This window comes from Eupeodes corollae, chromosome 2, assembly GCF_945859685.1.
Source record: "Eupeodes corollae chromosome 2, idEupCoro1.1, whole genome shotgun sequence".
Classification (NCBI taxonomy): domain Eukaryota; kingdom Metazoa; phylum Arthropoda; class Insecta; order Diptera; family Syrphidae; genus Eupeodes; species Eupeodes corollae.
Window position 1 is genome coordinate 134,510,037 of NC_079148.1, and position 16,698 is coordinate 134,526,734.

Sequence of the window (16,698 nt, forward strand, 5' to 3'; positions counted from 1 at the left end):
AAATTAAGTTTGAATTCGAAATCAACACTAAAAATTAACTCCAAAACGTATTTTTCAAAACTAAAAATATAAAAAATTATGTTGAAAACGGGTATTTTTAAAAAGATACTAAAAATAAACGTTTGCAAAGAAAATAGTTAAAGCTTGAATCAACACTTAAAATTAACCGTAAAACGTATTTTTCAATACTATGAAAGTATCAAATTCATGTTTTTTTTTTTTCAAAATTTGATATAGAGTCAAATAAAGATAAAAAAATAATGAGAATTTCTAGAAACTAAGTAAGATACTGAAATTATTTAAATTGTACCTTTAAAGATTTAAACTTTGTAAAATTATCATACAATTTATTGTTAAGAGATATTTTGAGTTTAAACTTAGCCTTAAAATACTTCGTTTTTAGTTATTTTTAGCATTTTTAAAGAAGTTTATTTTAAAAACTTGAAGTTATACAAAGATTTAAAGGCAGGATTCGAATTAAGGGCATTTTAATCATTTTAAAAAGTTTTGTTTTGTTAATGGGACAGAAAGTTTTGTAGACCAGTGTAATCGGTGCCCCAGTCTTATGGCTCGCGTACACCTAATCCGTCATCCGCCGAATTTCGCTGGTGAAAGAAAGGAAAAAAAGCGCGTACACCACTAAAAGTGGCTTCATCCTATAACACCCGATCAACCGACATAATCCATTGTCGGGTCAATTCATACCATAGAGTTCACGAAAATAAAGTAACGAAAAATGAATTAATTGTATTAACAAAAGGCCATTTCTCTGGGATAAATTTTCAAAAACTTATAACAACAAAGACATTGCTAAACAGCTATGGGCCGAAGTTTCTTCAGAGATGGAATTGACTGTTGCGGATATAAAGAAAAAATGGAGTATTTTAAGGGCCCAATTCCAAAAAGAGTACACTAAGTGCAATGGAGCTGAAAGATCCGGTGCTGCGGCCGAAAACAAAAAGTCTTGTTGGGCTTTCTACGATTCACTTATATTTTAAGCAAAACAAATGAAATAGGGAGTCCCAGCGAAGAATATGATACGGAACCTTAGCCAGAGGTATCAAAGCCTGTTTCCCCGCCGTTATCGCAGCCGGGAACCTTCGAACTTTCAAATTTGAATCACGTCGTATTTCCTAATTAACGAATTTTTGAGAAAGTAATATTCCTCTATTCCAGTGATTTGATACTTCTTGTTTGACTTTTTCTTCTTATATTCCAGTTATTTGACAGCTTTCCACGAATTTTGTTTTGTTGTGATTAAATTTGTGAAATATGCGGTGGTTTATTCAACATTTTATATTTTAGTGTAGATTGTGGAAGAAAATTAAAATAAAGCATTTTTCTATAATCACAAACCAGAAAGAATCCACGAAATCGACAGTGAATAATAATAAACATTCTTTCGAATGTGAATCCGCAAAAAAAAGCTGTTGGATTTCAACTCGCCAACAAACATTATGACATTTTAAATTCGACTTCGAATTCGTTAATTGGTCGGATTCAAAACGAAAAAGGCGAATGCAAATGTAATAATTGAAAATTTGCAAACTAGCTTGCAAAACGATTTTCCGCGAATCCCATAATCGAGCCCCAGAATTTCTAAAAAATGATAAAAACAGACAGCGAAAAGAAAGTCCGCTTCAAAAAAGAGGTCACCGGTTGGTTGCGAGTGATGGGTTTCTAAACTAATTGCTTTTCTGCTTCGGTGTTAAGTTAATATTTACCTAAATTAAAAATAAATTAGCTGAGGTAACAATTTTTTACATATTTCTAATGTAGCCATAACTAAAAACGCTGCAATAGATTTGATGGAAAGCATTATGGTTTACGAGATACTGAGCATTCGAGCTTCAAACTCGGACCCGTTATGCCTATTTAATTGTAACAGTTATCTTTAAACGTGTTTTCCCAAAAATAGTGTTATTCGATACTGTTGGCACGATTTTGACGAAACTATAAAATATATATCCTAAATTTGTAAAGCGTTACTTACAAAAACACGCTATATGAAAATATAAATCCTTCGTACGTATCACCCTTCAAAACCCATTTGTTTATCTCGTTGTATTTGTAATTTGGACGAATTCAACGAGAAAAATTGACGTGTTTTCACGCATGTATACATAGAATTAACTACTGAGTTTTTAGGGGAAATTTCATACATTAGAGGAGAAATGACACGCATACTTAAATGAGTTTATTCAAGTTTATGAGTCTGATTTCCGGCTTAGCTTGCAGGCAAACCAAGATGGCTACCGAGGATTTATATCTTTATTAGAGTGTTGTTGGTTACTTATTCACAAAACACCTCGCTAGGTCTACCAACAAGCTTTTTTCAAATCACTGCCATTTTGTAAAATTTCTAAAATATTTAAAAAAGCTTGTGTATAGACCTAATCAGCGATCTTAAAATAAAGTTGAAAACATTTTTTTGTTGTTTCAAGATTCTGAAGCAAATTTTATTAAAATAATCATCCTCTTTTTGTTTTTCATTAAAGTTCAAGAATTGACTAATAAAATAAAAATAAATTTTGTTCAAATATCATGTGTAGTTTTTTTTGCTACCATCCTTGAATAATAGGCCCGAAATTTAAGAGAAAATGGTAGACAACCGATCCTCTTAAGAATTAGGGCCTACTAATGTTTTAAGGGATTTAAATTAACCCCTTATATTTTTTGAACTACGAGTATAACTGGATTACGTAATAGGCTTTTCAAACCAAGTCTTAAACCCGGTTTTCGTGAAATTATCGGTTTTCGCCGAAAACCTACATCGACAATTCCAGTTTTCCGATACAATAAAACCCCAAGTTTTACGAGTATATAAAACCTCTCGAAAGCTAGTAGCAATTCAAAGTTGAACTAAACAAACAAACCTTGTGAAACATTCAGCGCTCAAATTAATGTAAACAAAACAGCTGATGCTGTCAAAACAAATATTTCATTTTTAAATAAATTTGGTCGTGGTAAGTAATAATATTTATACAACTTCCTTACAAAATAAGAATTATTTCTTTTTGTTTTTATTTACAGAATATGGAGAAGAAAAAAAAAGAAAACTTTGGGGGAGCTGCGTGGATACAGAAAAAATTGCGGCGAAATTTTCCAACGTTGAGAATAAAAGCCCCGTTGACTATTTGCGGCTTCGGCGGTTCTTTTATTATCTCCCAGAGTTTCAAACGCTCTTTGTTAAGCGAGGAACTGGAATTCACTATGGCTACTAGCGTGACGACCCCAAGGACTAGGAATACTTCTCATAGTTCGTAATGACGTTTCCAAGGGATGCGTCTTCGAACTCGTCGCCACAAATATGTTTGACGCTTTCGCTTACTACCTGGAAAAAGACTTTCCGGTAACTCTGTTCAATCACAAAGATTTGGGAGATATGAGAAAGGCGATCAGTGCATTTAAGGAGGAGCATAAGTATGAACTGCGTTATCTGCATTCATAAAGTAAAATTTTTGATCGAACTAACCTAGTCGAACTGCAGTACCTACCGTTTATAAACGTCAGACTGTCATTCGTCAGCGTCGGGCAGATTGTGCAGCTGAATTAGTTTGGTTGCAGAAAGAGCGGGAAATATTAAAATAAAATAAAATATTAACGACGAAGTGGCACTGACTCGTAGAGAATGTAAGTAATGGCAAATATTTGGTTCATGTTTTGATAAACATAATATAAATTATTGTTTTTAAAGGGATGATGAAAGTACTATAGGTACTGTGTGGACAACTAACCACATGAAACTTTTAATTACAAAGCGGGGATTTTGAAATTTTGTTTCCATTTCTTGTAGTTTTGTTAATATTGAAAACTTTAGGGTCTCTGAGGATGAATATCACTATATTCTCTCTCTCTATTCAAATTGTAATAATTGGGAGCAGGATTTTTGTTGTTTAGAACGTTGATATACGTTTTGATATCTTTTTACTTAATGGGTAAACTAGCGGGGATTTTTCCGGAGAAACAACTTTTATCGGAGGTCCAGGTGCATCAGTTGCTGATTGTTATGGCATGAGAAAATAGATAGTTTTAATGTTGGTGCTTTGAATTTCTCTGACCATATGCCAATTTCAGTAGCCCTGACCATAAAAAAAACTTCTGCCCCAAAAAAGCATTGCTCTTCTTCTGCCAAGACTATTTTGGAACGATAGGGAAAAAGAAAGGTATGAAGTAAAACTTAGTCAATTTACTGTACAAACTGATTAAAGTCAAGCAAGCACGAGCCATCAGATTGATTTTTTTATCCAAGCTATAAAACACTCGATCTCCTTCGCAGAAAGAAGATACGTAGCTAAAGGCAAACAAAAGTGGTTTGACACAAATTGCGAAAGAGCCAGAGCTAAATCCTTCAAACTGTTAAAACTAGCAAGAATGAGAAACGGAAGTTTTTTCCGTGAGGCTTATGTTCAAGCAAATAAAGAATATAAAAAAACTCTGCCAAATAAAGGGAAATGAATACTATTTAAGAATAGCGAATAATAATAATGCCAATGATTTTTGAAAAGTAGTGAAGGAACTGAATGGGAAAAAATTCAAAATTAGTAACAATTTGGATGCTCATACTTTGGCAAATCATTTTAAAAATCTACTTAATCCATTAGAATTTGAAGAACCAATACAATTCGCTGACAATTTTATAATCGTTGACTCTTTAGGTGGGGATATCGCCTTAGAAGAAATTCACAGTGTTTTACATAAAACTAAGAATAGCCCCAGGATATGATAGAGTTCCTTATGAATTTTTCAAAAACGCCCCAAACGATTTTTTGGAAAATTAAGCAAGGACCTATTCAAATATATTGCACACGGCTGAAACTTTTAGAAAGTCAATTGTATTTCCAATACACAAAAAAATGAACATACATAAATGAGGAAAATTATAGCGGCATATCTTTCCTAAATGTGATTTCAAAGATATTTACAAGAATTATACTGAAAAGGCTTGAGTTTTGGGTTAATGAAAACAAATTGTTGAACGAATTTCAAGCAGGTTTCAGAGCAGGTTATTCAACAACGGATCACATTTTCTCCATCCAAAATATCGTAGATTATTACGCAGAAAATGGGAAAAAGCTGTATTCAATATTTATTGATTTCAAAGCTGCTTTCGATAGCATTGATCAAGGAGCATTGTTTTCCTCGATGTTGGGGTTATCCTCTAAGATTTCTAAAGTAAAGGGTGATTTTTTTGAGGTTAGGATTTTCATGCATTAGTATTGGACAGATCACGCGGGATTTCAGACATGGTGTCAAAGAGAAAGATGCTCAGTATGCTTTGACATTTCATCATGAATAGACTTACTAACGAGCAACGCTTGAAAATCATTGAATTTTATTACCAAAATCAGTGTACGGTTCGAAATGTGTTTCGCGCTTTACGTCCGATTTATGGTCTACATAATCGACCAAGTGAGCAAACAATTAATGCGATTGTGACCAAGTTTCACACTCAGTTTACTTTATTGGACATTAAACCAACCACACGAATGCGTACAGTGCGTACAGAAGAGAATATTGCGTCTGTTTCTGAGAGTGTTGCTGAAGACCGTGAAATGTCGATTCGTCGCCGTTCGCAGCAATTGGGTTTGTGTTATTCGACCACATGGAAGATTTTACGCAAAGATCTTGGTGTAAAACCGTATAAAATACAGCTCGTGCAAGAACTGAAGCCGAACGATCTGCCACAACGTCGAATTTTCAGTGAATGGGCACTAGAAAAGTTGGCAGAAAATCCGCTTTTTTATCGACAAAATTTGTTCAGCGATGAGACTCATTTCTGGTTGAATGGCTACTTAAATAAGCAAAATTGCCGCATTTGGAGTGAAGAGCAACCAGAAGCCGTTCAAGAACTGCCCATGCATCCCGAAAAATGCACTGTTTGGTGTGGTTTGTACGCTGGTGGAATCATTGGACCGTATTTTTTCAAAGATGCTGTTGGACGCAACGTTACGGTGAATGGCGATCGCTATCGTTCAATGCTAACAAACTTTTTGTTGCCAAAAATGGAAGAACTGAACTTGGTTGACATGTGGTTTCAACAAGATGGCGCTACATGCCACACAGCTCGCGATTCTATGGCCATTTTGAGGGAAAACTTCGGAGAACAATTCATCTCAAGGAATGGACCGGTAAGTTGGTCACCAAGATCATGCGATTTGACGCCTTAAGACTATTTTTTGTGGGGCTACGTCAAGTCTAAAGTCTACACAAATAAGCCAGCAACTATTCCAGCTTTGGAAGACAACATTTCCGAAGAAATTCGGGCTATTCCGGCCGAAATTCTCGAAAAAGTTACCCAAAATTGGACTTTCCGAATGGACCACCTAAGACGCACCCGCGGTCAACATTTAAATGAAATTATCTTCAAAAAGTAAATGTCATGGATCAATCTAACGTTTCAAATAAAGAATCCGATGAGCTTTTGCAAATTTTATGCGTTTTTTTTTTAAAGTTCTCAAGCTCTTAAAAAATCACCGTTTACTAAAAAAACTTTGCGAGAACACTACATCAGCTGTATGGGACGGTAAACAAATATCAGAATGGTTTGAAACCAAAAAGTGGAGTACCTCAAGGTTGTCTTTTATCCCCCCTGTTGTTTGCTCTTTTTATCACCTACATAGTTGACGCTTTGCCAAACGGTATTAAAATCGCAGAACTTGTTATAAAATGCCTGCTATATGCTGATGATGTCGTTTTGTTTGCAGACTCCCCAGAAAATATGGTAATAAATATATCAAAATCGAAAGTTATGATATTTAGAATAGGTCGAGGACGACACAGTGGAAATGAAAGGTTGTTTCTAAATAATGAAAATATTGAAGTTGTGAATGAATTTACTTACTTGGGAATGATTTTCACACCCCAACTCAACCCTAAGAAACACTTTCAAAGTTAACTGAAGAAATCGTTATCTGCCATAAACTCAACCTGGCGAAACTTGTTTAGGAACACAAATGTTGCACATGGTGTCAAATTTAGAATGTTTGATGTGGCTCTGAGAACTATAATGGCATATGGATGTCAGGTATGGGTATATCACAGTATTAAGAAGTTGGAAAACTTCAACAGCTCTTTCTAAAAAAAAACTATTTAGATTACTAAAATCAACACCTAATTACATGCTGCTGCTTGAAACAGGTCTTCCTACTCTTTTTATTTTCACCTTGAAAATGCAGTTTGATTATGTAGCCAAAATACTCAAGAAAACTCTTATTACTTTTTATCAGTGCGCCTTATTCTAAAAAAATAAGATAGATACAAATTATGAATTTAAGAGCTATGGCTAAGCCGTCAGCCTGGTTGGCAAGTTTATAAATGTTTATTTTAAAATTTAATTAAATTTTCAATAATCAACAAAAAAAGAACTGAAGTATCAAACGTATTCTGATATTAGTAACATCCTATACTTGAAAAAACTGTTTTTAAGAAATTGCTTAGGGTTTTCCAGTCAAACTCGTTTAGAAGGTGGATAGTTTCCTGCAAAGTTAATGATTGTTTTCCAAAGGAAATATGCCTTTGCGCTTTGAATATTGGACATATACTTATGATATGAAAGCAATCTTCTTTGGATTTTAGGTTGCAAAGCGTGCAGAATTGGTTAAGGCTTCCATTATAAGGGTTACCATTTAAGGAAATGAGCTCACAAATTGCTTTGAATATCACTGATATTTCATCATAGCTAAGTGAGTCGTGAAAGTAGTTTTACTTAAAATTGAGCTGACTGTATAAGATTCTACTTTCAGAATTCCGAGCCTAAACGATGAAGGCATCTTAAATAGAGTCTTCGTTTTTCTGAATAATGCGGTAGAGTTGGTCTTTCAAATTACGTTGTTTTTTCACATCAATATGTTTCCCCACATGCGTTGCCAATAGATTGCCATCTTTTACACCACCAGTCCTTATTCCGCAACTCACACAAAAGTAGTTTTTTTAAAAGCCTTGATTCCTCGTAATGACAGCATACCAAGAGTTTAGGTAGTCCGCTTTCCAAGTATATAGCGTAACAAAGCGTATTTTGGGGTAGATTGAAGAATATTGAATATCTTATATTTTGCAGATAAAATTATTCTATTGTTGGAAAACACATTTTTCCATGATTGGTTAAGCAAGCTCTGAGAGCTATTGGCTTTTTCGGTTAGGTTTTTGTTGAAATTTAAAGCCGGATTTAGTTTAACTCACAATTATTTGACTTCTTAAGCTGTTTCTAGAAAATGACAATCATAAGTCCATTGCCTTTCGTTGTGAGCTCTTGGATATTTTTGTATGTATTAATAATTGTTAGTCCCCATCTTTTACAGTAACACCATAAGCTATTAATCATTAATTGCATATGTTCTAGTGGTTCAGAGAGTATGACAGGGTCATCTGTATATAGTAAGGCAGGTCGAAGGTAACTTTAAACTCAACAAAAAATGAGTAAACTTTTTGGTTCCTGGCATGAAACGCTTTGACAATGGATGACAGAGTAACTATCTGATCAATGGTTGAATTATTTTTTCTGAAGCCAGCTTGAAGATCAGATAGAATATTTTTTCCGATCGACCCACTTTTCAAGTCTCTCTACAAGAACGCCACAGAATATTTTTGCTATTATATTCATAAAAAAAGAGGCTTTTAGAGTTTTATTTTTTGTAAAAAAACTGTCAATTCGATTTTTCCTCAAAATTTGTTCTAATGTTGAAAACAATATTTCTTATAAGAAAAAATTAGTAAGAAGCCAATATTTACAAATTTTGAAGAGATATTTGAGTCGAAAATCAATTTTTACCAACTTTTATACATTTTTTTTTAGGGTTTTATTTTTTGTAAGAAAACTGTCAATTCAATTTTTCTCAAAATTTGTCCTAATGTTGAAAACAATATTTCTTATAAGAAAAAATTAGTTAGAAGCTAGTCTCAAAGTTTTGAAAAGATATTTGATTCGAAAATCAATTTTTACCAACTTTTATACATTTTTTTAGGTTTTTATTTTTTGTAAAAAACTGTCAATTCGATTTTTCTCAACATTTTCCAAAATGTTGAAAACAATATTTCTTATAAGATAAAATTAGTTTGAAGCCTAAATTTCAAGTTTTTGAAAAGATATTTGAATCGATATTCAATTTTTACGAACTTTAAGTAATGTTTTTTTTTAGATTTTTATAAAAAAAACTGTCAATTAGATTTTTCTTAAAATTTTATCAGATGTCAAAAACATTATTCTTCGTTGCACAAAATTGTTTTGGAGATGAAATCATATTTAAGTCGTAAAATTTTGGAGGTGACAAATTTTTTTTTCTCAGTTTTTTTTGATTTAAAAAAAAAACCGTTATATGGATTTTTTTCAAAAAATATACTTCTTTGATATCACGTTACAATATTTTATATAAAATTTAATTCAAGTCTCTAGCGTTTTTAGTTCGTAAGATATTTAGGGTTAACCAACATTTTCACCTTTTTTTCAAACTGCTATGGTAAAAAAACCCATCCACGGAATTTTCTTGAGAGCCCTTTCTGCATCTTTCTGCCTTATTATCGCTATAACAAAATTAAATTGAAGTTGATATCTCTTCTGGTTCTTGAGCTATGGACGACGAAAAAAACGTCGCGAACGTACGTACACACGCACGCACAGACATCTTTCTAAAAATCTTTTATTTCGACTCTAGGGACCTTGAAACGTCGAGAAATGCCAAAATTTTCAATTTGACAAATCGGACCCATCTGTTATTTTCCACAACGGCAAAAGGTGTATTTTTGTGAATAGAGAATATTACAGACTTTTCAAAAGAAAAGGGGATTTCAGCTGCGAAGAAAACTTTGTTGTACAGAATTTGGAGTCTGTTAAATAATGTTGGTGTAGCATTTTAAAAAAAAACTCATATGGAATCCCGTCCTCACCTGGAGCTTTTCCATTCTTCACATTTTAGATCACAGCTTGTATTTATCTCAATTGATATCTCAGCGTCAAATGTGTCATCAACAGTTAATGGTTCAGCGTAGGAGAACATTAAATTTGTGGAGTATTCTAAATTTTATTTATAAGGGCTTGTACCTAAGTTTAAACAAAAATGTAAAACACAACTAAATCTTGACAATATTTTACATTAAAGAACATTAATTTACTTACCACAATTGTGCATAAAACAAAAAGGTAACATCGTTTGAAATTTCTGCATGAAATAAATTCAAGAAAATACCAACAAGTAAAAAACGTATTATGTTTAACTTATATATATTTTTGAAAGAATACTTTATATATTTTTCGAGCATTACAATTAATAGTACAACTTTCTCTATGCACTAACATTAAATTAATTCTATTTTATTTTTTTTTAACAATTTATGTATATTCATTATTCTTATCCTTTTTTTATTTTTAAATATACACTAACTTTGTTTTTGTTTAATATTATTTTCATAAGCTTATTATAACCTACACATTATTTTTGTTTAATATAATTTATTTTATTATTTTTTATTATTTAGATTTATTTGATAGTTTTTAAAGAAACAAATTATAATAATTTAACAACTAACAAAAATCACAATAAACAAATAGATTTCATAATTTAAGTTTTGTAAATACTCCACTTTCTAGGAGTTTTTTTCTATCGAAGGCTTCTAGATCTGTTTGTTTTTTATGTACCTGTTTTTATTCTAATATGTATTTTCTTCAAAAACCATGTCCTTGCTATTTCTCTTTTCAATTTTATTTGGAACACTTCAATATTTAAATAAAATATATAAGTCAAGTACATGTTTAATATTTTCATAGACATGTGAGATATTTTATCGACCTTCATAAATTTATGTATGATTTCATATTTACTCATCACATCCTGGCTTCGAATGTTCCAACAAATTAAATTAAATAATTCAAATCTAGGGAAAACCTTTTTTTTTAGTAACAAGGACACTCAATCGTTGTCGTTGGTAAGTTTCAAGGACTCAATACACACATACTCGTATGTGATAACCTCAATAATAAATTGAATGAATCAATAATAGACTTTTTGAAGAAGTCTCCATGGAATATGAGGACATCTCCCTTCTAAAAATATTATGTTCTACCTATGAGTACATGTGATGATTATGTGCTGTCACACTTGTACGATTCAAATAAATCATTTGGCTGTAATATCGAACCAACAACAAAAAGATATTTTTCATCACAAATTGAACGTTTACGTTATACATTTGTATTTCTATACACACGAGATGTGAAGGACATCGAAAATAACCGGTACCTTATGCATGAAGATGGACTGATTTTAAGGAACACAACTCATGAAACATGAACTGAATAAGGACATGTGTACATATTTCAACTTTTGCTTTTGTGAAAGAATCAAGGACGGATAATTAAAACTTTAAAGGTTACTTTCGATGCAAAGAACATCCGGTTGAATTGTAATAAGTCCATACATATATTTATTTGTATAAGGGTCCTTGACCTGTAGTGGAATTGATTTTTGAAACAATAGAAGGTGATTGCCTTGAACTTGAAGGATTAACATTTACGTATGATTTAAATCATTTCATCTTTTGATAATATCGATTTTTGTATATCATTCCGTATTCATTTTCAATGTTTGAAACAAATTCTGCAGACTGAAATTCTACAAGGTGGCGGGCGCTGGTAGTTTTACTGTGACAGGTGACAGATGATAAGCTTGATTTAATTGGCTGCGTTCAATCTCAGACAGATAGGGTGTCCGAATACCTTTTTGTTAAAATAACAGCTGATCAAAAACAGCTGAGATGTCAGAAAAGGAATCCAAAGGTTTACAAGAATTTCTGGCACAAAATGTCAGTTGAAGTTGTATTTGGAGAATTTCGCTGAATGCAAAATGAGCAGCACTCTTAGCTAAATTCAAAATGTCTCCAGCTGATATGAAACTTTCTTGCTTACTCAATATCCAACCAAAAAACAACAGTTTTTCCTCCAAGTTAAAAAGTTCTTTTATTAAAAAAAAATATTTCTCTGCTTTTTGTGAACAGGTGAAAGTTGTTTTTATTTTTTGACAGCTATCTCAATACAGCTATCCAACTCGTTCAACAAGGTATCTAAAAATCCACCTATCCAACACGAGATTGAACGCAGCCATAATGTTCAGATCCCTAAATTATGAAACAAAATCAGCTGTTTTCATAAGCGTCTCTTACGTCAAAAACACAGTTGGATCATGTCGTTTAGAGATTGAGGGCAGAAGTCATTTTTTTTGACAGTTTACCTAAACTTCATGCCTTTTAGCAAGAAACTGACTCAAACTGATTTTCTTGTAAGCAGTACTATTGTAGAATTGATAAACCATTTATTTTCATACGTTTTGAAAAATTCATTGTCACGACATAAGTTACTTTTTTTATCCTCAAAGAACTGAACCTACACTGCAGTAATTTCATAGAGAGGTTTAGGACCTGTGGAATATTGTATCAGTTCAGTCTGAAAACTTTCAACGGACTTTTTTTATTTAGTGATAGTACAAAAACAAAATAAGTTACTGAATATTTTGAACTGTTCCAACTTACAAATAACTTTCAAACTAAAACAAAAATGGCGGCAATTTCCATTAAAATGATTTGGTTGTCAACAACTGTCAAAGTGACAGAGCACCATATTTAATGTCTATGGCACTAAGTTGCGTTTTTTTCGGAGAGTCAAAGTTAGGAACTAATTTACAACAGTAAAAACAAAAAAAATATAGACACTTACAGAGCACTTATCAGCAAGTACACAAACACAACTAAAATGTACAAATACATAAACAAACCAATTTAAAGAAAACTTAAATTCTTATTAAATTAACTAACGGTATGAAATACTACAATAATCTTTTCAATCTAAAGTTCGTCGTAATTTTTGCGTTACGATGAAGTCCCACCTCGACCTCCTAAACAAACACTTCCTTTCACAACCGCCTGTCACTGCTATCCGACCATTCATTGTCCGATGCTGTCAGATGTCCAGGTCGGTCAACCTTCGACAATATCTGATGGGGCGGTCCATCGGAGGTGGCATCTCGCCTACTGTCCGGATAGAGTAATCCCATGTCGGTGTTTCCCAAATTCTGTATAATACTGCTAATGTTTGGCCTCTTTATTGGCGTGTGTTGGGACTTCTGGAAATGGCTGTTTGGAGGTGCTGCTTGCTTGAAACTCACCTCGTTGTCATAAGTTGCCATAGTGAGGGGTGTGTTCTCGAATTGATTTGGTTCTTTGATCACTTCGTATTGAGCGTCCGGGGCTAGGAACACAACATCTTGAATGTTTTTCGTCGATCGTCGATGTGCCTCTTGGCTTTGCTCCGAAGAGAACGGGAATGATGCAACGAAATTTGACCTCGCTGCTGTTTCATTAAGCTCGTTACTTGTCTGATTCGCATAGCTACTTGGTACATTATTGGCGCTGGGGAAGTGCGAGGATGGATGTGCAAAGTTGTTGCATGGAGTTGCCGGAGATAAATCAGTGAAGTCGGTCTTTTCACCGGAATCCACTGAGCACATACTCTGTCGGGAGATATCCTTGGGGATGAGTCCCTGCCTTGATTGCACCGGCAGATTGAGTTGATCATGCTCGACTCGTGACTGCTGGGGGAAGGGAAGTCTGCAGCGGACAGAGTTCTCTCGCTGTCCGAAACGTTGGGCTAAATAGTCTTCGTTTTCATTGCTCTCCGGCTGGTCTTTTGGTTGATTTGTTGGCTTATCCTTGTTCGAGGACGGATGGTGCTGGTTGGCATCATCGTAGTAGTTGTCATTCTTTACCGACACGTTACAACAGCTGCTAACGTCGGCAAAGTAGACTTCCGATTCAGTTGGGTCACCATTTCGAGTGTTACCATTTCCGCCCTCCTCCGTCGAATCGGGTAGATTCTCGCCATTATTCTGGAAGCCAGAGTTTTCAACTCCTCCTGTTTTCAGTCTCTTAATCTTTGGCTGCTGACACGTTGATGATTGTCCGCTTGAGGTTGAGTTCATTGCCTCATGATGGCCACCCACAGGATTTGGTTCATGATATTCGTGTTCCATGAAGACATTCTGCACATTTACACGTTGGGTTGAGTGTGAGTTGGGACCTATGCTCTTGGCACCTACCTCAACGACCCTCTTTTTTGTCTTCCGCACTGGAAGCGTGTTCGAGAAGCGATCCCTTGGCCCATCACTATCGGAAGGGGTGTTTTCATAGGTGTCCTTGGGAGTTTTAAACACACCATTCCCGCCAGCCCCACTCTGTCGCTTAATCATGTTCCTCGTTGCTTGCTGCGAGCAAAATGGCTCCATGGAGTGGCTATCTGTGGACGAACTGTGCTGGTGGCATTCGATATTCGGGATTTGTGAGTGCGATGATTGCGGTGCGCCTGCCATTTGCCGCTCCATCATCATGTTCTGGCACTGATTCGAATGAGAATGCATATACTGATATCGGCCTCGTCTTGCCGGGCTGTTTGGATCACTGTAGGGTGGTGGGGGACCCCACACCCCGTACGGCAGTCCATTGGCCATGACATTAAAGGCCGCTTGCTGATTTTGGTGGGCCATACTGCAGCTCATCCGTTCATCTGACATCACCCCAGGCCCATCGCCTCCGTTTTGGGTGTTATTCGAAAAACCATACTGCGAGTCAGGGCTTGAAGGTGTCTGCCGATATCTTGCATTTGGGTCGGGCGAGCTTCTTTGCCAGGGCATTCGTGGCCAACTCCATCCGGCCACACGGGCCCGTTGGCTACTCTGATTTAGTCCGCGATTTGTCCCTCCACCGGTGTTTAAATCATCTCCACCTGGATTGGGCGAATAGAAATTTCCCGGCGGTTGGCCAGTCCAAAACCTCCCATCGGCCCCAGCATCCCAGGGATAGCCAGTGGGAGCGAGTGCCTGTCGATGAGCATGGCATTGTTCACAGCAGCGACACATGTTCGCTCGCGGTCCACTAATTACTCCTGCTGGCCCATTTGGTGGCATCGGTCCATTTGGCGGCGGTCCCTGCTGACTTGTGGTATACAATGACCGACATCGTAACTCCAGCTGCTCCCAGTACATCTTTTTACGTTCGTGGCTGTAGGGGATACAAAAAAAATAAAAATATAAAGTTATATGTTTTTTTTTTGCTGAAGTGAACTATTAACAGATTTTTTATGTTGCTTGGGGTTCCACCTACCTTAGCAGTTGGTAGACGAGCATACAGCTGAAAACAGCAACCAGAACTCCAGCTACCGACAGTCCGAATATAGCTCGCAGGCACGAGTACAAGGATCCATGTACCACCCCACAATCGGACAGGGAGTCAAAAACCAGCCTTACACCCTCTTTTTTTATTCGTTTCCAATGAATGGTTCCATTACCGGATATGCCCGATGGTGAATGTTGATGTTGAAGGGTAGTTTGGGGGAGGCAGGCAAGCGCAAGGACAAAAATAGAAACATATTAGGTTTATATGAAAAGGGAAGCTACTCGAACGAATGCCGAGATTCGATATGAAATCGCATCCCGTACAACCATTGAAAAACGAAACGTTGGGGCTGTTATAGAGTCTTGTCGTTGTCGTTGTCATTGTCGTTCTCTTTGTCGTTGTCACTGTCGTTGCCATTGTCGTCGAGTCTGTTGCCAGGGTGTATTCTGTGTTCTGTGTATTGTGTATGGTGTGTATGGTTCTTGTCATCATCATCATAGTCATCGTCCTCATCGTCGTCGTCGTCAGTTTAATGATCGACTTGATGGGTTTTGATTCTTACCTTTATCCACTCGTTCGACTTGTGACTCAATCATGTCGGAATAGCATGTACATGTCCGTGTTTTTTGTGCGTACTCACATTCCCGGAGAGCTTGGAGGCGGCTCATATGGAGGACCGTTGTTGTAACAGTAACCAAGGCACATGTCAGGGCCGACACCAAACCACAAGCTCCTGACAGTTTTATCTGCAAAAACGTACAAAAGACAGAAATGAAAACATTTGAGTGTGAGATCCACTTTGACGGTATCAGCGGATGTATATAAGCAAAAACTAAAACGAGAACGGAACAAAATTGAAAATCATCGATTTGATTCGAAAAGGACTTTCTTCTCCTTTTTTTTTTGGATACATAAGTTCTTCCTCCAAACTTCTATGCCCTGTTCTGTTTTGTTGTTCTTTTTTTGTTGTTATCCTGGATATAGTATCATATGCGACTTTAGTACTTTAGTGGATTTTTCTTTTAAGGGAAAGATGTAGCGAAATGTTGAGAAAATAAGTTTAGAATAAGAAAATAAAAACATTGATTTATTTTCCTCTTTCCCCACAGGAAACCAACATCGACATCAACAAAAAAGGAATAGAAACCCAAATGTAGGGTGGAGAATCAGGACACATATGGGAGCTTGTTAGAAGTTTATAAATTCTTAGACGACTCATGGCTCGATTGTTTGAAAAGAACGCCAACGTCGCGTCGCGTCGTCCACTGCCTCCGTTTCCAAAGAGGGAAAGTTTTTGTCTTGTTTTATTGAAATTAATGTTTTATTTTAGTTTCGAACTAAGCATTGACTTGTTTGCGTGATTAAGTGCACGATGAAAAAATCTAGATAATCCAATTGAATAATGGCAGTTTAGATAGATAGATACTTTCTATAAAGACGGGGTGGCAAAAGAGCCTTGAAATGTGTCCCGTTCCTATAACAAAACAGCAGAGCAAAGGAGAGAGTAGGTCGAAGCTAAGCCACAGACAATATAATATTTTTAATTAA

General features: G+C 35.5%; 1 protein-coding gene across 3 annotated transcripts in view; it reads right to left on the bottom strand.

Annotated features, from left to right (window-relative positions):
* Positions 1–12,329: 12,329 nt before the first annotated feature.
* The window catches only part of LOC129945735 (uncharacterized), a 101,814-nt gene continuing 97,445 nt past the window's right edge, over positions 12,330–16,698 (bottom strand). For all 3 annotated transcript variants that reach the window (XM_056055614.1, XM_056055615.1, XM_056055616.1), the window contains 3 exons: positions 15,713–15,896; positions 15,139–15,286; positions 12,330–15,036 (listed from right to left, as the gene is read on the bottom strand). In XM_056055614.1, coding sequence (XP_055911589.1) covers positions 12,897–15,036; positions 15,139–15,286; positions 15,713–15,896 — 2,472 coding nt within the window. In that variant the 3' untranslated portion in view covers positions 12,330–12,896. The remainder of the gene's footprint in view (positions 15,037–15,138; positions 15,287–15,712; positions 15,897–16,698) is intronic.